This window comes from Monodelphis domestica, chromosome 1, assembly GCF_027887165.1.
Source record: "Monodelphis domestica isolate mMonDom1 chromosome 1, mMonDom1.pri, whole genome shotgun sequence".
Lineage (NCBI taxonomy): Eukaryota > Metazoa > Chordata > Mammalia > Didelphimorphia > Didelphidae > Monodelphis > Monodelphis domestica.
Window position 1 is genome coordinate 423,048,261 of NC_077227.1, and position 26,303 is coordinate 423,074,563.

The 26,303-nt window shown below is 38.7% G+C and overlaps 1 protein-coding gene across 1 annotated transcript in view; it reads left to right on the forward strand.

The window, feature by feature from the left end:
* The window catches only part of LOC130456428 (prostaglandin G/H synthase 1-like), a 43,382-nt gene extending 25,354 nt beyond the window's left edge, over nucleotides 1–18,028 (forward strand). The window contains exons 2-10 of the mRNA XM_056812100.1: nucleotides 3,031–3,147; nucleotides 3,297–3,437; nucleotides 4,211–4,354; nucleotides 6,303–6,484; nucleotides 7,765–7,848; nucleotides 8,415–8,661; nucleotides 11,574–11,860; nucleotides 15,064–15,211; nucleotides 17,054–18,028. Coding sequence (XP_056668078.1) covers nucleotides 3,031–3,147; nucleotides 3,297–3,437; nucleotides 4,211–4,354; nucleotides 6,303–6,484; nucleotides 7,765–7,848; nucleotides 8,415–8,661; nucleotides 11,574–11,860; nucleotides 15,064–15,211; nucleotides 17,054–17,367 — 1,664 coding nt within the window. The 3' untranslated portion in view covers nucleotides 17,368–18,028. The remainder of the gene's footprint in view (nucleotides 1–3,030; nucleotides 3,148–3,296; nucleotides 3,438–4,210; nucleotides 4,355–6,302; nucleotides 6,485–7,764; nucleotides 7,849–8,414; nucleotides 8,662–11,573; nucleotides 11,861–15,063; nucleotides 15,212–17,053) is intronic.
* The last annotated feature ends 8,275 nt before the right edge of the window (nucleotides 18,029–26,303 follow it).

The following is a 26,303-nucleotide window of genomic DNA, read 5'->3' on the forward strand; positions in this document are numbered from 1 at the left end:
TTCCCCTTCTAACCCCCCAATGCAGTGAAAATGAGGAACCAGCCAGAACCAGGTTGTATCTTCCTAGGCATCTTGAAAGTGAGAGGGAATCAAAGTAGAATGATTGCCCAGAAGCTATGTCTCTAAGCCTCAGTTTTCTTAGAATTGGGGTTTTGCACCATGACCAGTATCTGTCTCCTGATACACTTTTGGGTGATGTGGTCAGCCTTGCTTGATCTTGATTTTCACCTGGGTCAACAGGATCCCTACTTTGATAATAGTAAATATAGTAATAACAGTAACAAGAATAGCAGCAAACATTTATATACTATATACTGTGTGCTAGGCACTGTGTTGACTTCTTTGCAAATATTCTATCATTTGATCCTCACAGCAACCAAGGAGGTATTATTATCTCTTTTTTATAGTTGAAGGAAGAGGCAAATAGACATTAAGTAATTGTCCAAGGTCACAGAAGTGTTATTTGAAGCTAGATTTGAGTTCAAGTCTTCATGGCTCTTGGTCCAGTGTTCTACCCACAGTGTCATCTTCTTACCTATTTCTGTCTCCTGGATTTAGCTCTCCCTGGGCTTTTGAGATTCAGGTTTTTGGATTTTCGGGGAAATTTTAGGTAACTCAAGTCAGAGATCTAACGACCTTGGAATTGTTGATCTTGGGACATTCTGATTTAATTCCTTGTCCCATGATTGGACTGTTCACTTCCATTCCTGGTTGCCTCCAAGCTTCTTGCTATCTTTCTATTCCACATATGGATTTCTCATGGAAGTCTTCTTGTTGCCACTGTATATAGAGCTTTGTGGGATACATACATCTCTGGACAGTCTGTGGTCATACTGGTAAGGTAATGCTGGCTTTTCTTACAACTCTCTTTTCTAATGTCTGGGGAGTATTTGGTTCATTTTTGTGTGGTTTTTGGAGAAATATGCTTTACTATAGTTTCTTATCATATTTTTATCACAATTTGATCTGATGTGTTTTTTAAAAATATTTTTCCAATCATATGTAAAAAATGTTCAATATTTGTTTCAAAAAAATTCAGTTCCACTTTCCTTTTTCTCTCTTTCCTCTCCTCTCCCTGCAACAGCAAGCAATTTTATTTAAGTTTTAAGTGCACAGTTATACAAAACATCTTTCCATATTAGTAATGTGAAAGAAACCATGAACCACCCCCCCCCCCAAGAAAAATTAAGAAAATAAAAAACAAGCATCCTTCTATCCCTATTCAGATTTCTTTCTATGGAGATGGATATCATTTTTCATCATGACGCCTTTGGAATTATCTTAGATCTGTCTTGGCAAAGGTATGGCACATGTGCCCTTGTTACACAGAGGGGACTCCTTGGTTTCCCCTCTCCATAGCTTCCACAGATATTTTTGCATTCCTTGTTCCTCTGTCCTACTGCCCAGTACAAAGATTTCCCCCTCTGTTTTCTGAAGTAATGCAGGGGACTCACAGGTAGCTTGAAGTTGCAGTTTGGGCATGAGATCTCAAAAAGGTTTGCCAACACACTGTCTTCGATCATTATTTTGCTAAGAATAGCTAAATAATTCACAATTCATTTTCTTTCAATATTGCTTTTACTGTGTACAATAGTCTCCTGGTTCTGCTTACTTAACTTTGCATCAGTTCACATAAGTCTTTCCAAGTTGTTCTGAGACCAACCTGCTTGTCAATACAAACATATATACCACTATACCACTTTTTCCAGTCATTTCCCAATTGATAGATATCCACTCAATTTCCAATTTGCCACTAGAAGAAGAACCTCTATAAATATTTTTTACATATAGTTCTTCCTCACCCTTTCTTTTTAAAAATCTCTTTGGGATACAGACCTAATGGTGGTATTGCTGTGTCAAAGGTTATACAGAGTTTTAAAGTTGCTCTCTAGAATGGGTGAATCAGTTCATAACTCCAGCAATAATGTATTACTGTCCCAGTTTTCCCACATCCCCTTTGACATTTGTCATTTTCTGGTGTGGTGCTTTTAGGATTTTGGGGGGAATGGTTATGGGGGAATCATGGTGCTCCAATCAGGCAGCCATCTTAACTGGATCTGACATTAATCTTCAGTTAACTTTGAGATATATATGGAACATCCACCTAGAATGGTCCAACAGGTAGTTATTTGCAACATTAGTAATTTGCAACATTATTTCAAGTATTTGAGTATTTCTTTTTTGAGTATTTTTTTCAGTATTTCTTGCTCAAGAGAACACTGAGGGTTGAATATATAGATATGAGAATTTTTTGCTTAAAGATGAATTGTTGCCATGGAACTCAACAAGATCACCAAGAGAAGATGGATAGAGAAAGAATAGGGGAGCCCATGACACAGCTTTAGAATAAACCCATGAATAGGACTGTAGCATGGGTGAGGATTCTGTAAAAGAAAATAAGGATTGGTCAGTGTGATAAGAAGAGTCTAACAAAAAACATCAATGCCACAAAAATTCTGAAAGGAGAGTATTAGTGTTCTAACTCAGGATTAGTGGCACCAAGTTTCTTGTCAGATAGCTTGGATGCCCAAATCTCTGGGGTGGATGGTGGAAATAGGTGGCATTAGGATGGCTTATGAGGTGGGAAGAAGGAATGACAGGGGTCCTGGCACATTCCTCCCAGAAAGGTCCAGCATTGAGTGGGGAGAGGGTGGGAAGGGTGCGGAAATCTAGTGTAGTGGATTTGGGGTAGAAGATTTGAAGCCTGACCCTGCTATTTATGATTTTTGTGACATTGGGAATATCATATAATCTCTGTAGGCCTCTGTTTTCTCATTTATAAAATGAGGGAAGTGGATAAGATCCCATTTAGAGACCCTTTCTGGTCTAAATTACATGACTGTACATGTCTGTCGTAGGAAGGAATGCCATTGAGGCATTTGTTCAGAGGAGACAACATGGGAGACATATTTCCTGGGCACTTTTAGTGTTCTGGGGATTGATTGGTCACTGGTGAGTTTTTGAGGAGTATTTTATGGAGAACTAAAAGAGGGTTTATTTTCAATTATATATCCTATCATCTCCCCACAGTGAATCCCTGCTGCTACTACCCATGTCAAAACAAAGGTATCTGTATACACTTTGAACTAGAAAAATACCAGTGTGATTGTACCAGAACTGGCTACTATGGGCCCAATTGCACCACCCGTGAGTACTGCTCCCTGTGCCCCATTCCTTATCATCTTCACTTCCTCCTCCTTCTTTCCTTGTCTCCCTATCCTTTCTGCCTTTTGTATCTGAGCCTGGGGAGGAGGGAGACTGATGAAATTTCTGTCTGCTTGCCCCTCCCACACCAGCATTGCTATGGACGAGGATCCGGGAAGGCCTGAGTCCTAGCCCTTCATTCACTGACTTCCTCCTGACCCACATTCGCTGGATCTGGAAGTTGATCAACGCTACCTTCCTCCGAGATGTTCTTATGAGGCTTATTATTACAAGTATGTCTCTACTTCAACCCCTTTCATACCGTGGAAGGATGTCCTTATCTTAATACCAGTAAAGAGCTAGAAGGGAACCTAGAATATAGATCGTTAGGAGAGAGCACATGTTGTTTAATCTAAAAAGTACCTTAAAACCAAAAAACCTGTTAGAAGTTAAAAAGTTAAAGCTGGAAGAAATCTTAGGATGTAGGATATTAGAAATTAGAAGATTAAAAATGAAAGAGAACTTAGGATATAGAAAGCCAGAAAACAGAATACTGAATATTTGTATTTTCTAATCCAAATTGTCATCATTCCCCCTCACCCAGGGAGGCCAGTTGGTAGGTAGGTATTGGATCTGGAGTGACTCAGGAGATAGCAAAGGGAACAATGAATTTGGGGTGGGACTGGGCCTTGTGTTCTAGTTAATCTGTGGAACATCAAACCAAGGTGCCCAGCTTCACTAAGTTAGAGGAATTCACAGCATCTGATAAGATTAAGCAGACATGAATCCTGGAAGCAGTTAGATGTCAGACACAGTTTTACAAGCCAGGCTGAAACCTTGGGGTTTCCTTAACTTATGTCCTCTCTCTACCCTTCTGGCTGGGGCAATATTATTCCTAGAGGAGAGGGCCTGTCTTCCTTATCAGCCTGGGCAGTTGTCTCTCTCTGTCTTCCCCTTCCCCCTGGGGGTGCTCTGAACACAAGGGTCCAGTGTCCTTCTCCTACTAGGGACAGTGGTTTGAAGGTCTGTACGCCAAAGTGATTGTTCTGTCCCTTTCCTCCCAAAGGTCGAACAAACCTGATTCCTAGCCCATCCACCTACAACTCACACCATAACTACATTACCTGGGAATCCTATTCCAATTTGAGCTACTATTCCCGAGTCCTACCCCCTGTACCTGAAGACTGTCCTACCCCCATGGGGGTCAAAGGTAATTCCTTGATGTAGGGGTAGTGGGAATGATAGCAACCCAGGGGTCAGCATTAAGTGATGGGGATCTCCTCTTTGTTGACCTATATTATAATCATAGGATTTAGGGCTTGACAAGACCTCTGAGATCATCTAGTCCAACTCCTGTATATATAAAGAAACTGAGACCTAATGAGATTTGTGACTTTCTCAAGGTAGTCAATGAGGCCTAGTCCTCTGATTCCAAATCTATAGTTCTCTCCTCTACACCACAGTTAATAAAGATGTGGTATCTGAGAGACATAGATAGTGATTTTTCTCTCTTCTGCCCTGGTGAAAGCCGATTAAAAAATCCTTACTTGTCTCTTGGTCTCAATTCTAAGGCAAAAGAGTGGTAAGGATTAGGCAATCAGGGTTAAGTGACTTACCTAGGGTCACACAGCTAGGAAATAGCTGAGGCCAGATTTCAATCCAGATCCTCTGATTCCAGGTCTAGCGTTGTATCTACTGTGCTACCTAGCTGCTCCTCAAACTCCTTTTTTTTTTTTTTTGTTCAATTCTGGGTCCTGAATAATAGAGGGAAAGTGACAGAATCGTGAGTCCATGCTATATGAGAATCAATCGAAGAAACTTGGAATATTAAAGTGGGAAAGAGAAGATTTAGAAAGAACATGATATTATTCTTCAAGTATCTGAAACCTGTCATGGGAAATGGAGATTGGATTTTTAAAAAATTTTTAAATTTTACAATATTTTTCCATGTTTACATGATTCATTTTCTTTCCTTCTTCTCTTCCCTCCCTCTCCTAGAACTGACAAGCAATTCCACTGGGTTGTACAAATGTTGTTGCTTGATACCTATTTCCATATTATTCATTTTTGCTATATTAGATTTTTTAAAAGCCTAAACCCCAAATCACATACTCATATAAATGTGTGATAAGTGACATCATATGTTTTCTTTTGTATTTCTATTCCCATAATTCTTTCTCTCAATGTGGATAGCATTCTTTTACATAAGTCCTTCAGGAGTGTCCTGGTTTGTTGCATTGCTACTAGTAGCAAAGTCCATTACATTGGATAGTTCCACAAAGTTTTACTTTCTGTGTACAATGTTCTTCTGGTTCTGATCATTTCACTCTGCATCAGTTCATTACAGTCCTCCCAGTTAATATAGAAATATAGAAATCCCCCAGATCATCATTCCTTTCAGCAGAATAGTTCACCATCATATACCACAATTCACCATCATATACCACAATTTGTTCATCCATTACCCAATCAATGGCATCCCCTCATTTTCCCATTCCTTGCCACCATGAAGAGTATGGTTGTGAATATTTTTGTACAAGCAGGAGACTAGAGTTTTGCTTGGTCCCAAGGAAAAAACTAGTAATGAAGTGAGGTGGGGCAACAGCATAGGTATATTTGGTAGGGGAGTGTAGTTACCATAGCAGAGATGTATTTCAATTCAGCATAATGGAAATCCCCTGAAAATCAGAACAGGTCAAAAGTGAGATGGTCCACATGTTGAAAAGTAGTGTATTCCCTCTTTACTGTCTGCAAATATAATCTGAGTCATCCCTTTAGAGGAAGGTCAGGAGTTATTTGGACTAGAGGACATCTTAGGCACTGTTCAACTCTGAGATTCTGTGATTTCCCCAGTTGAGTTTCAGAACAGTACCATGGAGTAGATAAGGTAGAAATTATTGTCCTATCAAGGATGAGGGAACTGAGGTCCAAATATGTTCAGGGTCTTCCCCAAAGTAACATAGTTTAGAGCAAGGATTAGAAGTGAAGTTTCTAAATTCTTAAACATTTTTTTTACACTAATGCAATCTGACACATTTGAGTTGGGGAATCGTGTCTTAGAAGTATTGAAGGGAGAGATAAATCCAGGCAGTGTTCCTTGACTGATTGGATTATGGATATTTCCTCAGCCTATCCCATCTTGGCTCTTTTCCTTGCAGGGAAGAAACAGCTGCCAGACCCAGAGGTGCTGGTCAAAAGTTTCCTGTTGAGGAAAGAGTTTGTGCCAGACCCTCAAGGGAGCAATCTTATGTTCGCCTTCTTCGCCGAGCACTATACTCATCAGTTCTTCAAGGATTTTGGAGAGTTTAATCCTGCCTTAACTAAAGCCAGGGGCCACGGAGTGAGCTCCAATTCAGTTTTCTTTTCATTTGTTCCCATTCCAGCACTGTCCTTTGGGGGATATACTTCCCGTGATGCTTTTTATCTATATTAAATATAGTATTAATTAATGTAAGGAGTTCCACATTTAGCTGAAAGGATCTGACTTTGTGATCTTGTGCAAATGAGTTCTGTTTTAGGAGCCTCAGTTTCCTAATCTGGAAATGAGGGAAGTGAATGTGATCACTAAGATCCCTTTTAGAGGGGGAGTGGTCTTTGGAGGGTGAAGACATGGAGATAATGTGGTATAGTTGAAAGAATGTGGAATTTGGAGTCAGAAAACCCAGGTTTGAATCCTGGCTCTTCTCATTCCTACTTATATGATCTAAGCACTCCTTTTGAGTTCTCAGTTTCCCTGTCTATAAAAAGAGGGTAGTTAAAACTAGATGACCCTTTAGTTTGCTTCCAGGTCTAAACCTATGACCCTGCAGTCTGTTCTGTGAGTTTGACAGATCACATCCTAATGTGTAGAGCTAGAAGAGTTCTTAGGTTTTTCAGGTTTTTCCTTTTACAGATGAAGAAACTGAGGACTAGAAAGGAAAAGTCACTTGTCCAAGGTCACATAGGAGGAAAGTAACAAACTCTGATTCTAGATTCAGTGTTTTAAGATCAGTGACCCTAGGGAAGTCACTTCATCTCTGAGTCATTGATTGTTCTGTGAAATGGGCTAATAGTCCTTTTACAGAATGCCTGCTTACCTTCACACAGTTGAAGAAAGGGCATTTTGTAGACTTTAAAGTTTTATGGAAATGGGGCTTGAGGGTAATGATGAGGCCAGAGGTTCTAAATGCAAACACTTGTGTAGGTATATTGGCATATGCATACATGTATGATGGAATGCATGTCCAGGTGTGTGTATGTATAGGTGTTTTGCCTGTGTGCCTGTGTATTTGTGGCTGCCAGTGTGTTTTTGTGTGTGCATACACTTTTGGGTATCCAAGAATTTCAATCAATCAATAAGCATTTATTAATGTTCTACCATATGCTGCATATTTTTCAGCACTGAATATATGAAGATAAAAGTTTTTTTTTAAATGAAAAATCAAAACTTAAGTACCCAGTCCCTGCCCTCAGGAACTTCCTTTCTATCAGATCTGTCAGGTTGGGAGACTCTCCATGTGGTTTTCTAATCTGTCCTTTTCCCTGGCCTTGATGACTGTATTTTCTCCCTTCTTCCTCCCAAAGTTGTAATTTAGGGGCAGAAAAAACCTGGCCAAGTGACTCCCCTCCCTCTCTTGTCAGGTAGACCTCAGTCACATTTATGGAGACAACCTGCAGCGCCAGCAGCAGCTACGACTTTTTAAGGATGGGAAGCTCAAGTTTCAGGTAGTTCTGGGGTTCTATGAAGTGAAGTCTGAGCCTGTGCCTGCCCTGGAATAGCCAGAAATAGGTGCAGAGGTTTGGTATAGAGTGGGGAAAGGATCAGTCTGCCAGGATGCCAAGGGATGCCTTCCCTTTGGGTGTTTCTTGGGTGGGAGGCATTCTGCTTGGAGGTGGAGATGACCCTTCAGCCCTCTCCATACTGCATGAAGCATTGTCACTGAGGTATGCAGAAGGAGGAAATGGAGTATGTTCAGGGCCCAGGGTCAGGGTTGCCTGTTGGGTGGAGAAGGGGACATTACAACCAATGTCTAATTTCTACAAAGCAACATGGAACAGAAATGCGAATGGTTAACTGAGAGACAGACCTGAGGCCAGCATAAGGTTTCTCAGTCATTGAACTGTCCAGCAGTAGAACTGGCTGCCTGAGAAGGTATTGAATTTCCTGCCACTGGAGAGGTCTGGAAGGCCACTTGCCAATGTTTCTCCTAGGATTTGTGTTCAGGGTAGGATGCTAGAGAATGTGAGCTCTGACCTTCCACAGGTGATCAAGTCCTGTGGTTCTGTTGTAGATGATGAATGGGCAGATGTATCCACCATCAGTGTCTGACACTCAAGCATACATGAATTATCCATCAACTGTGCCTAAAAGTCAACAGATGGCCGTGGGCCATGAAGAGTTAGGGAGGCACCCAGGCCTCATGATGTATGCTACAATCTGGCTTCGGGAGCACAACCGTGTCTGTGACATCTTGAAATCGGAGCATCCCACCTGGAAAGATGAGCAGCTCTTTCAGACAGCCCGACTCATCCTCATAGGTGAGTGGAAGTTGGCCCCAAGTCCAGATTCCTCAAGGTGAATATCAAAACCTGCACTAGGGAGCGACAGTATTGGGAAATGTAATGAAACAAAGGGCACTTTGGGTTTGAGTTTTAGTTGTATACCAAATACTCTTTGCCAACGGCCTGGACCACTTTGGCTCATCCACTGGTGACATTCTAGCTCTATTTTCTAATATTTTATGGGTGGAGCACCCTTCCAGCTAGTGGTTCAGTGGATAGAGATATTAGTCCTGGGGTCAGGAAGACCTGAGCTCAAACCTGCTCTTGGATACTTATGGATTGTGTGACCCTAGAGAAATCTCTTGGCCTCTCTACCTCACTGTCCTCATCTTTAAAATGGTGATTTTAATGGTACTTACTCCCCAGGGTTGTTGTTATGAAGACAAAATGAAAAATACATCTGTAAAGTTCTTTGAAAATCTTATGGTGCTATATAAATGCAGTGTAAAGCTTATTTCTCTTTCCCACTATCTACTGTGATAGCCAGACCTGCTTATAGAAGGCTAGGTTTGGGCATGTGGTGTCCAAGGACTTAGAATCCTAGTTGACCCAATTCTTGTAGGGAAATTCCAAGTTCTCATTGGTCATGGTCATTCTTCTTTAAGACTATATTCTTTCCTCAAGGGAAGTCTAGTTCAATATAGAAGAGGAAGTGAATTAAATCCACTTATCTAGCTTTCCCTTTTCTCTGCCCACCCCCTATAGTATTTAGTACATTGTTCGAGTTTATCTTCTTTGGTTATGATATTAGCCTGAATACATATAGACTCTCCTAACATTTTACTTATGATTTAGCTGGTCCTAAACATTTATGAAATGCCAACGGTTTGTTAGGCACTAAATGCCAATGGGGACACAAAGGAAGGCAAAAAAGTGGTCCCTGTTCTCTGGGAGCTCACAGTCAAGTGGGAGAGACAACATGAAAATAACTAGATATGCACAGAGAAGATGGGTGGTGGGCAAAATCATAAATCAGAGGACAGAGGTATAAATAGGAAAAAATATATATTCACAAGCTTTCCCAGTACTGCTACGCACACTTAGTAGCACTAATTTTATATTAATTTATTTTTGATTAAAGGATAAAATCACAAATTTATTAGTTAATTTTATAAAGTATTAATTATATTGATTTGCAAAGATATGATTTGCCTTAGATATTCTGTTATTTTTGGAATAAATTATTTCCATGCAAAAATGAGGAAAAATTACCATTTGGTGCATATTAACCTTAAAGTATCAGTCATAGTTCCTGAGAATTAGGTTGATATACTCAAATTTAATAAACTCTTTAAAATTTATTTCACTTCAATATCTACCACTCTAGCTTGCAGAGAGTTCCTAGTGTCCCTAGAGAGAGAGAGAACAAAGCATCCACCAGGGCTTCTACTCCTGCCAGGAAAGAGTAAGGTCCTGGTGTGGAATTCCATCCTTTCTCCCATGCTGTGTGAATCCTTCCAACCAAGACTGCCTCAACTGAGTTCTTTTGAATATTTCCTACCTGCTTTCTCCTTATTGGTCAGGTCAGGGAGAGAGGGATGATTCAGGGGCTGAGCATCCCTGTGGTTGGGGGCCACTGAATGGCTGAAGGTCAAATTATTTCCTGCTGAGTCAGCCCAGATGGTCCCTCCCTGACATTACTTGGGTGACTCAGCCTCACCCCTTCTTTCTTCCTGACTCCTCAGTTCCTGTACCCTTGAACAGATAGGCTTCTCTAGAGGGAGGCTATGGGGTGGGGACTTGTCTGAACTAGAATTAGTATGATTCACTAGGGATGATTTGGAGTAGGGACAGGAAAAGTGAAAGCAGGGAAAAGAGGCAAGAGAAATGGGCAAGTAAGGGTTAAGGGATCTCTAGTGGTTCTTTATGTGTATCTGTCTTTCCAATTGCCTTCTCTTCTTCTTCTTATAGCTAGAGTCTCAGTGTCAGAGTAGTCAGTCTGATTTTGTTGCTAGGGGGAGCCTAGAGATCAGAGATCTTAAGTAACTAGTTAAGGGTCACTCAGAAAATTGGATAGAGCACCCATTGTGGGGCTTTAAGACTTACTTCTGGATCTGGCTGAAAGATTGACTAGATATTAAGTGGGCTTTGTAGAGTCATGGAATGCACTCTGGACTTTGGAGTCAGGGAAGCTGGGTTTGAACCTTATACTTATTTCTCAATTTTATTTTATTTTTCAGTTAATAAGCATTTACTTTCTCTCCATAAAAACAAGAAAAATAAGACCAGAGTAACAAATATACATTCCTGTCATTTATTTCCTATATTACCTTGGGGCAAGTCCATTAACTTCTATGGGAAATCAATCCCCATAAATCATCAGCATTTCTATACATTACCAACAAAGTCCAGCAGTCATGGTCTCAATGACCTCATTTCAAAAATTGAACATGAGATGAAGGGAATACAGCTGTGACATTCTTTGATTCTAGCTGCGTGATCAAGGGCAAGTAATTTCATCTTAGTTTCCTTATCAGCTAAAAAGTGCTTTGCCTTCCCTGAGACTGGGGGGTTGGTTTCATTCGGTGTGACGGTGCCTGAGCCCCTCGAGGAACTGTCTATTTAGCCTTTTGGGGAATTTGAAGGGTCAGAATTATAGACTTGAGATTTTAAAGATCATGTGGTCCAGCCTTCTCATTTTAGAGATAAGAACATTGAGGCCTGACTGTCAAGGAACTTATCCAAGGTCCCAGGGACTACAAGTAGATCAAAGATACAAGCTCAGGTTTTCTTAGACTAAATCTGGTCCTTTCTTGATGCCATTGCTCTGCCTCTCTAAACAGGGCTTCATACATGACCTAGCTCAGAGGTTCAAGAAAGGGAGGAAAGGAGCCATGGCCTGTTGTTCCTCTCTTCTCTGACCCTTCTGCCCTGATCAATCCCTCCAGGGGAGACCATCAAGATTGTCATTGAAGAATATGTGCAGCACCTTAGTGGCTATAACTTGAAGCTGAAATTTGATCCTGAACTGCTGTTTGGAGTCCCGTTTCAGTATCAAAACCGCATCTCCTTGGAGTTTAACCATCTGTACAACTGGCAGTTATTTATGCCTGACTCTTTTTTGGTGGGAAATAAGGAACACAACTTTGAACAGTTTTCATTCAACACCTTCATTCTTTCGAGCTATGGTGTAGAGGTCCTGGTGGATTCTTTCTCCCAACAGAGCACAGGCAAGGTAGGTCCCAGAGTGAGGTTGGACCTCTTTCCTACTCTCCCAAACCAATTGCCCCAAAGCAAAAATGAAGCAAGAATGAAAAAAGTCATGGATGTGAATTCAGAAGATGTGATCTGCATGGTAGAGTGAATAAAGCATTGGATTTGGAGTTAGGAAAGCTTGAGTTCAAATCCTGCCTCAAATTCTTACTAACTGTGATTCTGGGTAAGTCACTGAACCTTGATCAACCTCAGTTTCCTCATACATAAAGTGGGGGTAATACATAGCACCTAACTCACATAATTATCATGCAGCTAAGATGAGCTAGCATATATTAAGCACTTTTCAATCTATAAAGCTCTGTGATGAATATAACTATAATTCTTACTGATTGATCATTTGATTGATTGATTCACTCTGTTTGGAGGAAAGACCCACTGTTGGTTCTGTAAAATCATAAACTAGGCACTACTGGCATCCATCAGGTGGTTGGAGATCCCAGTGGCAGCTGCAATTCCTAGCAACCAGTCCATTCAGAGAATCCCAGCTTAGAGGCAGCTGTGGTGTAATGCCTGGGCAGCTGGATCAGGTAGACCTAAGCTTGAGTCCCGGACCTGGCACCCACTGGCAGCTCGACTCTTGGCAATGCAACCCCTTCTCAGTGCCCCAGGCAGGTGCTGATCTGTGCTGGAGAGGAGAATTTCTCACTAGAAGTCCTTTACACCAATGCATTCACAGGTCTGGTGAAACAGCAACAAAAAAGGTGCACGTGCAGGAGGAAAGAGGGGATTTCTCAGTGAGGGTGATAGTGCCAGCAGTAGCGATAGTCATTGTTTTACAGTGGCCCCTGGTATTATTGTTGCTCCAAATATACAAAATGCTCCTACAATAAAATTATTTGAAAAATATACAGATATACCCTGAAGAATGGAAGTGTATATTAGGTGCTGATTTTGGCATGAGAGGACTTGTGTTCAGATCTCTGCTTACTACTTATGTGGCCTTAGGAAGACCACTCTCAGCTCAGAGCCTTGCCTATCAAAGGAAGGCAAAGACCATTGGGGCCCTTGGAACTGAAATCTCTTCCAGCTCTTCAGTATTAAAATCCTTTAAAACCTGGTTTGTTGTTCATGGTCTTCCCATCTCTGATCCTCAGAGTCTTCTTCTATAAAAATGGAGAGAATTATAAGGCTAAGTGAAATAATAATATCCTACATTTTCTATTATGTATATTTTAAATATATGTTATTTACTTTTATATGGAGGTGTATTTATATTTGCATTTATATATAAATTGGGCATAGCTGTAATTCCTGTCTCTCATGATAAAGGAGTTGGACATAAAAGTATATTAGTGAGAGAAATGGTTAAATTCCATGGAGAGGCAGTCTGATTAAAACTGGACTCCAGACCACAGTTCAGGGTCAAACTCCAACTTCAAGAAATAGTCACTAAGATGCTTCACACATTTATCAATGAAGATCTTGATGGTCTTCCCTGGAGAGATTGATCACAGCAGATGACAGAGGAGAAAAAATTATATGAATATACTCTATATTATGAATTGACATAATTTTAAAATATGCATTATATTTTATAAATATATGTACATATTTAGGGTTTACCAGTTGCTTTCTTTACAAATGACCCTGTGAGAAAGTAGAGAAAACATGTAAAATTGCTTTGCAAAACTATAATGTGTCAAACAATATATTGGTCCAAATGTAAATTCTACTCCCTCTACCCTGCAAATTCCCCATATTTCAATACTAAAAATTTACACATTATAGTGGAATGTATGATGGATTTAATGGGGCAGTGAATAAAGAGTTGTGCCAAGTCAAACTCTGGTCTCAGACATCAACTAGCTGTGTTACCCTGGGCAAAGACATTTAACCTCTCTTTGCCTCAGTTTTCCTAACTAGAAAATGTGGATCATAATAGCATTTATCCTCAGATTTGTTGTGAGAAGCAAATGATATATTTGTAATGTTTTACAAATATTAAGATACTATATAAATGCCAGCTATTATTTTATTATTACTACTCCAATTCCTACTACTGGGTTTCACATGCCAGTCTTAATACTTATTTGGTGATTTGGGGCAGGCCATCTCCCTCTGACTCCAGTTTAATCATCTATTTAGATGACTTCTTAGGTCCCTTCTAAATTTCTACCCATGATCTTCTGAAAGGATCGGCTTTTCAAATTCAGCAACAAGGTATTCATTGGGTCTTGGCTATTTCACCTGTTGTTAATATGCTGCCACCAGGGAGATTTTGTCTATGGTTTTTGGCTTCTGGCCATTCTGATAGTTCCAATTGTGAGGCTCCTCAAAGGTACAGGTAGTTGGAAAAGAGGATGTTCTATGCTTTTAAAAAATAGGGAAGGGGGGGGCAGCTAGGTGGCTCAGTGGATTGAGAGTCAGGCCTAGAGATGGGAGGTCCTAGGTTCAAATCTGGCCTCAGACACTTCCCAGCTGTGTGACCCTGGGCAAGTCACTTGACCCCCATTGCCTAGCCCTTACCACTCTTCTGCCTTGGAGCCAATACACAGTATTGACTCCAAGACGGAAGGTAAGGGTTTAAAAAAAAATAGGGAAGGGGCAGCTGGGTAGCTCAGTGTATTGAAAGCCAGGCCTAGAGATGGGAGGTCCTAGGTTCAAATCTGGCCTCAGACACTTCCCACCTGTGTGACCCTGGGCAAGTCACTTGACCCCCATTGCCTAGCCCTTACCACTCTTTTGCCTTGCACAGAAGGTAAGGGTTTAAAAGAATAGGGAAAAATGGGTTTCTGTAGGACAAAACTGGCTTTTTGTATCTGATGAAGTTATTCCTACAGGCAGTGTAAAAAGGCCTGGAATTGGAGTCAGAAGACTCAGGTTTTCAAATCCTAGCTTTACCATTTCCAACTGGTTTGAGGCAAATTCCTTAACTTTTCTGGCTCTCAGTTTCCCCATGTATGGAAAACTGGAGTGTGTGTGTGTGTGTGTGTGTGTGTGTGTATCTATGTGTGTGATGGGGGATGTTAAACTAGATTATTCCTTTTAGTTCTAGATCCTTTGAGTACCCCCACACATAGGAGTGACTAGCTACAGTTAGGTAATTTCCTCACAATTTCTTCTTCATTCTAATGAACCAAAATTATGGATCTTAGATTTAGAAATAAATCTGGGTCTGTCTGCTATTTTTGTCAGCAACATGGCTGTGTTCTTCTTTTCCAGATTGGTGGGGTCAATAACATCAACCACTCTTTGAGGAGTGTGGTTGAGAACACCATTCTGGAATCACGTCGCCTGAAGTTTCAGTCCTTCAATGAATACCGCAAGCGATTTGGCTTGAAACCCTACACCTCCTTTCAAGAGCTCACAGGTCAGTGACACCCATCCTAGTTTTCTCTAGCTTCTCTCTGACCTCCTGTTTTTTGTTTTAGAAAAGGGGGGACTGGGCACTGGAATTGAGGGAGAGGGAAGCTAAGGAAATAAGGGTTAAATGTAACAGTAATATTACTCCCAGAACCTTTTCTTATTTGGGAGGCGAAGGCTGAGGCACTAGATTGGTAAATGGTCTTCCTAAGCTTTTGTGGCAAAACTTTGATTCCCTGTACTTAGATAGATTGGCTTGCAGATAACAGATTGTTGATCTATTGTTGGGAACATCATTGAAGTCTTTTCCATTTAGTGTAGGATGTATAAATATTTATGTCTTAGTGGTTTGGTGTTTGAGGACCCTGGATCAACTTCAAACACAATGAAGCCTCAACAGAAAGACTTTAGAGGAGGTACACTGCTACCACCACCACCACCACCACCACCACCACCACCACCACCACCACTACTACTACTACTACTACTACTACTACTACTACTACTTGAATTAGTAATCCATTCAATTTTGCTAGAATGGAGGCCATAGTTAGCTGCTACTAGTTGTCATAGAATCTCAGAATACCTCTTTCCCTGTTCTGTAGTTTAGCTATTTGCTTGTATGCCAGATTCATTGCTAGGGAAATGTGGCTGTTCCTTTGGGTATTGGACTCTTTTTAATTCAGTAGCTCATCACCTTCACCCTGGTTACTTCTGGAGCATTTCTGTTTTAAGCAGTAGCCTGGGGTTCTACTCCATCAAAAATGGAGTAGAAATAAAAGAGGTGTTTTGAAAGTACAAATAAGAATCAAGAATAGGGCAAGTAATTTAATCTTATTTGAAGAAATTTATGATAAGCACAAGAGAATCATCATAAGTTCTACAGAATGATTAGAACAGAATTTCAAAGAATCAGAATTTCATGTGGGAGTCTAATCTTTAAGCCTTGTTGGAACATAGAACAGGTTTTTTTTTCAGGATTTATTCATGTTAAATTTCACTTGTGTTGGCATACTAAGCTTTTAGCTCTTGGCATCCCCTTGAGTCATGATGGCCTTGGGGACTTGGAGTATCTTCCATGCTTGATGATATAAAGATATTATACTGTTATCCTGTCATTTAATGCATGTCCTGATACTGGAGTAGGCCAATGTGGGCCCCAAGCCCATTTCAACTTTGTTAGATATGGAAAGGTCCTTAGATACTATTGAGTCCAACCCTCTTATTTTACAGATGAGGAACTTAAGACATTTGGAAATTAAATCACTTGCCTAAAGTCATAGTTAGTAAATAGCTGAAGCAGGATTTAAACCCAAGTCATTCTAACTCTAAAGCCCAGGCTGTAGCCACTATGGAACACTGTCTCTATATTGTCTTTCCAAATATTTCATGACTCAGAAATGACAAATATAAGATGAAGATGAAGAAAATCATAGTTTACACTTAAGTAACACATTAAGGTTTACAAAGCGATTTTATGCATATCATTCTTGATCTTTGAAACAACTCCACAAAGTAGATGATATGATTTTCTGTTATACAGATTTCTGTTATACAGATAAGAAAACAGGATGAGAGTGGTGGGGAAACTTTCTCATATTCCTACAACTACTAGGCATCTGAGATAGAATTTGCATTCAGGATTTTTGACTCTAGGTTTGACCCTCTATTCATTATTCTATCACATCATCTGATTCCAAGTCAGTTGTTCTTTTAGATACATCACACTGCCCCTATGGGTGAACAGGGAAGGCTGTTTCCCAGTGTTATTCTGGATATATGCCTAGTTATTTCTAGGGGTGGGGAGGAGGAGTTGATCTGATCTATTTTCCCCCTTTCTTCTTTGTAGGAGAAAATGAGAAATCAGCAGAACTGGAGAAGTTGTATGGAGACATTGATGCTGTGGAGTTCTACCCAGGTTTACTTCTAGAGAAATCTCTGCCCAACTCTATTTTTGGGGAGAGCATTATGAATATTGGATCCATTTTCTCCCTCAAGATTCTCATGTCAAACCCCATCTGTTCTCCTGAGTACTGGAAGCCCAGTACATTTGGTGGTCAGGTTGGCTTTAACCTTGTCAAGACAGCCACCTTGCAGAAGCTTGTTTGTCTCAATGTCAAAAAGTGCCCTTATGTATCATTCCGTGTGCCTGAAGGCAAGTAAAGGGTGAAGAGGCCATTTCCTGAGTTTTGAGAGAAGCATTAGGATTCCAGAAGGCTCTGTGTGGTTCTTATTTTCTGATCTGGAATTTGGGTTCTTGATTTCATATTGCAGAGTGTTCAATTCTAAGCTGGTTTTCCCAAATGTTCTAGAGCACTGTACTCTTTGCTAACATTCCAGAGTATTAGAGATTCTGGTTTATCATTCCAGTGCATGGGTTACTAATAGACATTTTTGAATATTGGCTGGCTTTTTAGAACCTCAGATTGTAATTTGATTTTCTAGAGCATTGATTTCTTCTGTCCTCTCCAAATGAGTCACTAAAAGAACTTTGATCATCTAGGGAAGGTACCTTTTATGTGGACAGGCCCCAAGGAAACTACATTGGCCTCAGATCTGGGATGGGATTGCTGTGGAAAGTGGGGGAGAGGGTTTGGGATCTCTTTATGGTTCTCAGGTCCAGTCTAATGTGTTTTTATTGTAGATTTCTGGGGGATTGTTGTGTGTTGGGGATAGTGACATGCACTTCCCTCGTAACATCACCTCTTCTAAGACCCCAGATTTCCCAAGAGATCCTGGGTCCTCAGCTGAGGCTAATAAAATGATCTTCCAAAAAAGTTCATTATTTATTTTAACATTCATTAAAAATTATTTTATTCCTGAATTCTCTCCCTCTCTTTTATTCTTTTCACAACCTTTGTGAAGGCAAGAAATGTGTTATCAGTTATATCTGTGAAACCACGAAAACAACATTTCTATATTAGGTTTGTTGCAAAAAATTCCCATGAAAAATAAAGTAAAAAATTATGTTTTAATTTTCATTAAGACTCCATCAATTTCTTTCTCTAAAAATGGATAGCATGTTTCATTGTAAGTCCTTTGGAATAGTCTTGGATCATTGTATTGATCAGAATAACTTGCTACAGTTAATCATTATACAATATTGTTGTTACTGTGTACAATGTTCTCTTGGTTTTGCTCACTGTACTTTGCCTTAGTTCATATATCTTCTTAATTTTTTTTAAACTATCCTGCTTATTTCTTATTTATTATTGTAGTTTTTAGGTTGATTCTCCAGGATTCTCAAAGTATATCATTATGTCATCTGATAGAAACTGTATTTTTCTTCCTTATTGTTTATTCTAATTCCTTCAATTTATTTTTCTTCTCTTATTGCTATAGTTAGCATTTCTAGTACAATATTGAATAATGATGGTGATAATGTGCATCCTTGCTTTAGCTCTGGTCTTATTGGGAAGACTTCTAGCTTATCTCCATCACAAATAATTCTTGCTGATGGATTTAGATAGATAATATTTATCATTATAAAGAAAATTCCACTTATTTCTATGCTTTCTAATATTTTCAATATGAATTAATGTTGTATTTTGTCAAAAGATTTTTTCATATTCATAGCTACATTCTTTGTGGTGGCAAAAAAAAAAACTGGAAAATGAAGGGTTGTCCCTTGATTGGGGAATCGTTGAACAAATTGTAGTATATGATGGTGATGGAATGCTATTATGCTGTAAGGATCGATGATCTGGAGGACTTCTATATGAACTTGGAGAACCTCAATGAACTGATGCAGAATGAAATGAGCAGAACCAGGAGAACATTGTACACAGAAAGTAATACATTGGGGAATAATCTAATGTAATGGACTTTGGTACTAGTAGTAATGGAACATGCCAGGATACTCCTGAAGGACTTATGGGAAAGAATGCTAACCACATTCAGTGAAAGAGATATGGGAGTAGAAATGCAAAAGAAGAACATATGACATCACTTATCACATGTATATATGGGCATGTGATTTGGGGTTTTGGTTTAAAAAAAACCTCTCTAGCAAAAATGAATAATAGGGAAATAGGAATCAAGTGGTAACATTTCTACAACTCAATGGGAGAGAGGAGAAAAGAGGGGAAGAAAAGAAAATGGATCATATAAACATGGAAAATATTTTAAAATAAAAAAATTTAAAAAGTTTTTTTTTGCATCTATTAAGATGATGTATGATTTTTATTGGATTTGTTATTGCTATGTTCATTTATATTGATAATTTACTATTCAATGAACCTTACATTCCTGGAGTAAATCTCACTTGGTCATAGGCAGGATATAGGGTTTTACTCTTCTTGCTATTATTTTATTTAAAAATTTGGCATCATTATTCAATAGGGAAAATGTTTTTCTTCTCTCTTTTCAGTTTTCTGGGTTTAGATATTAGTACCATATTTGTGTCATAGAAGGAGTTTGGTAGGACTCCTTTGCCTGTTGTGGAAAGGAAAACTGAAGCAAGTTTTGGACTTTCTTCCATTCAGATTCAACAAACAGCAGTTGGAATTTTAGAGAGAAGATATTGATAAGAATGACACTTGGTGTGGGGAGGGGCAACTGGGAGTGGCAGTGGGTCTCATGAAACTCTCTTCCTGGCCTGGACTGGACTGGAAGGAGCCTCTCTCCCTGTCTTGGGATAGAAGTACCTCTAGTCCTGATTTTCCCAACTGTGTGCTCTACCTGGATTCCTGTGATCATGTCACGGAACAAAAGGATTTAAGGGAAGCTGTTTGAACTGTAAGGCTTGTCTTTAGGGGCATCAGCCTGAAGAGACAGGCGCAACCAGCTCTGAAGATCAGAATCTTTTCTTCCTCTTGCTGTCTATTGTTAAAGACTTTGAACTTAAGAAAACTAGCATAGATTAGCAGAGACAGGAATAAAAGAAACCCTGTACCAACTTGCAAGACCTGGCCTCAGCTCAAAAGCAGAGAGAGACTCAAACCTCATCTAGGGAAATCCCAATTCCCTCTTCCCTGATACCTTCCAATCCAAACTTGTTATTAAAATTCATCTTTATTTAAATAACTGCAGTCAGATAAGAGGACTATCTTTTCACTTGGACATAGAGGGAGCTGAACCTCAGGACAGCCATTCAAACATAGATGGTGCTTATTGGACCCCTGCTTGGTGACCTTGGTCTGAGGGGAGGCTTGTCCCTCAGGAAGGTCTGTGCTTACCTGATCTGGGGTATCTTCCACATCAATCCATAGAAAAGATGTCCCCTCATGCTATTGTAAGTGGCCCATTTCTTGGGAACCTCATTTTTCAAAAAAATAGCCTCCCAGCAGGGGGCATCTCTCTCCTTTTACCTCACCAGCAGCCATATTCCCTCTCTCTCTTCTACTCCTCCATTCCCTGTTACAAAACCTTCCTTATTCCCTGTTCTTCAATCCCCAACATTTCCCTATAAATATTACACTGCTTTCTCAAAAAGATTTTACTGTACTGGAATTAATTGGCCTTGAAATTTTTCTTTAAATGGAGGAATTCCCTAGTGAGTCCACCTTGTTCTGGGAATTTTTTCTTAGGGAGCCTATTGATGCCTTGTTCAATTTTTTCTAATATAAAAATTTTAAAATATCCCGTTTCCTGTTCTTAATCTGGGCAATTTATATTGCCATAAATATTAATCATTTAACTTAGATTCTGAGATTTATTGGCATATAATTGAGCAAAAAATTTCCCAATAATTGCTTTAATTTTCATCCTCATTGGTGGTGAAGTCACCATTCACCCTTTTAGTTTTTAAGATTGGAAATTTGGTCCTCTTCTCTCTCTTTTTAAGTTAAATTAACTAGTGCCTTTTCTATTTGATTTCCCCCTGCCCCCCAAAAAAAACAGCTCCAAGTTTTATTTATTAATTCAATTTTTTTTACTTTCAATTTTATTAGACTTTACTTTGATTTTTCAGGATTTCCAATTTAGTGTTTATATGAGGATTTTTAATTCATTTAAAATATTTTTTAAACTACTGATCTACTCTTTATTTTGTTGTAAGCATTGAGGGACATAAAATTTCCCCAAATCACAGCTTTGGCTACATTTCATAAATTTGGTATATTGTCTCACTGTTGTTAATCTCTATAATGAAATAATTGATTTCTATGATTTTTTCTTTGTCTCACTCATTTTTTTTAGAATTAGAAAGTTAGTCCCTAATTAATTTAAATATATTTTCATGCCCTCTATTGAACATAATTTTTATTGCATTATGATCTGAAAAGGATACATTTAATATTTCTTCTTTTTCACATTTCTGAGGCTTTTGTGCCCTCATAGATGGTTAATTTTTTTGAAAGTGTCATGTGCAGTTGAGAAAAAGGTATTCTCTTTTTTAATTTCCCTTAAATGTTCTCCAGAGGTTGCTCATGAATAACTTTTTATTTCTTATTTTATGGTTATATTGATATACTTCTGAGAGCAGAATATAGAGGTCCTCCACACAGTTTAGCACAGTTTCATAGTCTATTTTCTCCTATAACTCATTTAACATTTTCTTTGGGAATCTGGATGTTTTGCCTTTTGGTGCATATAAATTTAGCCTTGATACTATTTGTCTGTGGTTCCTTTTAGCAAAGTGTAGTTTCCTTACTTTTCACTTTTAATTAGGTCTGTTTTTGCTTTTGCTTTTTCTGAGATCATGATTGCAATTCCTCATATCTTCCTGACTCTTAAGTCTGGCACTCTATCCATTATGCCATCTATCTTTCCTTCAATTATGATTTGTTGTTGTTGTCTAGTTGTTTCAGTCATATCTGACTCTTTGGGATCACATTTGGGGCTTTCTTGGTGAAGATACTGGAGTGGTTTGCTATTTCCTTCTCCAGATCATTTCACTGATGAGGAAACTGAAGCGAACAGGATTAAGTGACCTACATGGAATCACACAGTAAGTGTGTGAGGTCAGATCTGAAGTCAGGAAGTTGAGTCCACCGCTTCATGCTCTCTGCCCTCTCTTCTATCAACACTCCTCTCCCCCTTTTCATATAAGCCCTCCCATGTTTCTTTGAAACTGTTCTTTTCATTATTTCTTATAGCACAATAGCATTCTGTCATATATCATCATTGATTCAGTTATTTCCTCATTGATGAATACCTCCCTTGTTTTTGGTTCCTTGTTCCAAAATTAGTAGAGTTATAAATATTTTTTACCTATGAATTTTTTCTGTTTTTGAAAATCTCTTTGTGGTTCATGGCTAATAAGAGTAGTTCAAAGAGTATGTACTACTTAGTGACTTTTGGGATATAATTCCAAACTGCTTTCTAGAATGACTGGACCAATTATATAGTTCCATTGTGTGATTGTGAAAATGTGGGTTTCAAGACTTTGAATTGCCAAAACTGTAAAGATAATTTTTTAGTGTCTTGAGTAAAATCAAAAATAAGTGGTCGCCATGGGGAAAATTCCCAAATATGAAATACCCAAGTCAGCTGGGTTTTATGGAGATTTTAATTAATACGAATAAAGGAATTAAGGGAAGCGAGAGAGAGAGAGAGAGAGAGAGAGAGAGAGAGAGAGAGAGAGAGAGAGAGAGAGAGAGAGAGAGAGAGAGAGAGAGAGGCAGAGGAAATAGTAGGAAAGGGCCTAGGCCATTGGCCTAGGCCTGAGCTTTAAGAAATACTAGTCAGTCCTTAATCACTCACCACAAGATCATTCCAAGCAAGCTCTAGTGTTCAGAGAGACCAGCTCTTGACCTCCAATTCAGCTTTCAAAGCTGAACTCCCCCCAGAGGCCGCAAGCTCCTTCCCTTTAAAGAAAAATTTCTCTTGTGTCACCTCCCCTAAATTTTCATGTCTACCAATCACCATAGACGCTTTTCCTAGGACTGCCCATTCTTAGTTTTCACCCCTCTTTAGTTCTTACATACTATGGGTAGATTATATCTTCTGAGTACTTCACTCCTCTTTGCTAAGCTTGCCCTTTGTAAGTTGCTTGACATTTTAGTTATTAATTTAACCTTCATAGGTACCTAGCACCCTTTTGTATTAGATCTAAAAATAGACCTAACTTAAGGGCTTTTGCCTCACTATAAGTATGGATTAAGTACTTTTTCATTGTTCAGTAAAAAGTTTCACAACTTTTTCTTCCCCTAAGGCACTGTTTAAGTATGGGTGGAGTAATGTTAAGTTCTCAATACATTCCGGACCAAGTACCTTCGTTGTTTAAAATGGGGAATAGCCTTAACCAAATGTTCCAAGGTAGAGTCTGAGAAATTTTAAGATTCACAATTGATAGTTAATTAATGAGCTGTTTTCCCATAGTATCTTTATCATTCATCATTTTTCTTTTTGGTTAATTTTACCAATCTAATAACAATTAAAACTTCAAACATATTTTTTGATTTGCATTTTTCTAACCATTGGTGATATGGGTAATTTTTTAATGTGATGTCATAGCTTTTATCTCTTCCTTAGGAAGTTGCCTGTTCATTGTCTTTTGACTCTTTGCTTGTTGGGGAATGACTCTTGAATAATTTCTTTATATATCTTGTTGAAATGAGACCTTTATTACAGAAGTTTACTTATCTGTTTCCTTTTTGTTTAGTTGCATAGATTTTCCCACTCCCCTTTATTCCTTTTTACTAAGCTCTTTCCTTGCTGAATTTTCTTTTTTCCCACTTGAATTAGTTTATTTAGCCAATTTAGAACATTATTCCCTGGTTACAATAATGAGATTATTTCCCTCCCTCTCCTCCACCAACTCTTCCCACAGCCCACAGGAAATTTCATTGGGTATTACTTGTGTCCTTGATCAGAACCTATTTCCATGCTGTTGATGTTTGCACTAGGATGTTCATTTAGTCTACATCCCCAACCATATCCCTTCGATCCATGTATTCAAGCAGTTGCTTTTCTTCAGTGTTTTTACTCCCATAGTGTTTCCTCTGAAGGTGGATAGTGGTTTTTCTCATAGACTCCTCCAAGTTGTTCAGGATCACTGCATTGCCACTAATGGAGAAGTCCATCACATTAGATTGTACCACAATGTATCAGTCTTTGTTTACAATGGTTCTGCTCCTCTTAATCTCTCTGCATCAATTCCTGGAAGTTGTTCCAGTCCCCATGGAATTCCTCCACTTTATTATTCCTTTGAGCACAATAGCATATACCACAATATGTTCATCCATTCCCCAATTGAAGGGCATCCCCTCATTTTCCAATTTTTTGGAGCACAGGTATGAATATTTTTGCACATGTCTTTTTCTTTATTATCTCTTTGGGATACAAACCCAGCAGTACTATGGTTGGATCAAAGGTCAGACAGTCGTTTAGCACCCTTTGGGCATAGTTCCAAATTGCCCTCAAGAGTGGTTGGATCAATTCATAACTCCACCAGCAATGCATTAATGTTCCAACTTTGCCTCACCCCCTCCAGCATTCATTACTTTCCTTTGCTGTCATGTTAGCCAATCTGCTAAGTGTGAGGTGATACCTCAGAGTTGTTTTGATTTGCATTTTTCTGACTATAAGAGATTTAGAACACTTTTTCATGTTCTTTTTAATGGTTTTGAATTCTTTAACTGAAAATTGCCTATTCATGTCCCTTGCCGATTTATCAATTGGAGAATTGCTTGATTTTTTGGTACAATTGGGTTAGCTCTTTATGAATTTGAGTAATTAAACCTTTGTCAGAGGTTTTTATAATGAAGATTATTTCCCAATATGTTGCTTCCCTTCTAATTTTGGATGCATTAGTTTTGTTTCTACAAAACATTTTTAATTTGATGTAATCAAAATTATTGATTTTATATTTTGTGCTTTTTTTCTAACTCTTGTTTGGTTTTAAAGCCTTTCCTTTCCCATAGACCTGACAAGTATACTATTCTGTGTTTGCCTAATTTGCTTATAGTTTCCTTCTTTATATTCAGGTCATTCACCCATTCTGAGTTAATCTTGGTGTAGGATGTGAGATATTGATCCAAATCTAATCTCTCCAATACTGTCTTCCAATTTTCCCAGCAGTTTTTTTTATAAAATAGTGGGTTTTGGTCCCCAAAACTGGGATCTTTGAGCTTATTATAGACTGTCTTACTGAGGTAACGTACCCCAAGTCTATTCCACTGATCCTCCTTTCTGTGTCTTAGCCAGTACCAAATTGTTTTGATGACCACTGCTTTATAGTATAGTTTGAGATCTGGGACTGGAAGCCCTCCTTCCTTTGCATTTTCTTTTCATGATTTCCCTGGATATCCTTGATCTTTTGTTCTTCCAAATTACCTATGTTATATAATTTTTTTCTAATTTGGTAAAAAAGTTTTTTGGTAGTTCAATGGTTATTGCACTAAATAAGTAAATTAATTTGGGGAGGATTGTCATTTTCATTATGTTGGCTCATCACACCCAAGAGCAATCAATGTTTTTCCAATCGTTTAGATCCAGATTTAATTGTGCGGAGAGTGTTTTGTAGTTGTGTTCATATAGTCCCTGTGTTTGTCTCAGCAGATACATTCCTAAGTATTTCATATTGTCTAGGGTGATTTTAAATGAAATTTCTCTTTCTAATTCTTGCTGCTGAAATGGGTTGGAGATATATAGAAATGCTGATGACTTATGTGGGTTTATTGTGTATCCTGCAACTTTGCTAAAGTTGTTGATTATTTCGACTAGCTTTTTGGCTGATTCTCTAGGATTCTTTAAGTAGACCATCATGTCATCCGCAAAAAGTGATAGCTTGGTCTCCTCAAATTCTTTTTCTTCTCTAATTGCTACTGCTAGTGTTTCTAGTACAATGTTAAATAATAGAGGTGATAATGGGCATCCTTGTTTCACTCCTGATCTTCTTGGGAAGGCATCTGTTTATGCCCATTGCAATTAATGTTTGCTGATGGTTTCAGATATATACTGTTTATTATTTTTTAGGAAAGGCCCTTCTATTCCTATAATTTCTAATGTTTTCAATAGGAGTGGGTGTTGTATTTTATCAAAGCTTTTTTTCTGCATCTATTGAGATAATCATGTGATTTTTGTCAGTTTGCTTGTTAATATGGTCAATTATGTGAATGGTTTTCCTAATATTCAATCACCCTTGCATTCCTGGTATGAATCCAACTGGTCATAGTGAATAACCCTTGTGATTACTTGCTGGAGCCTTTTTTCTA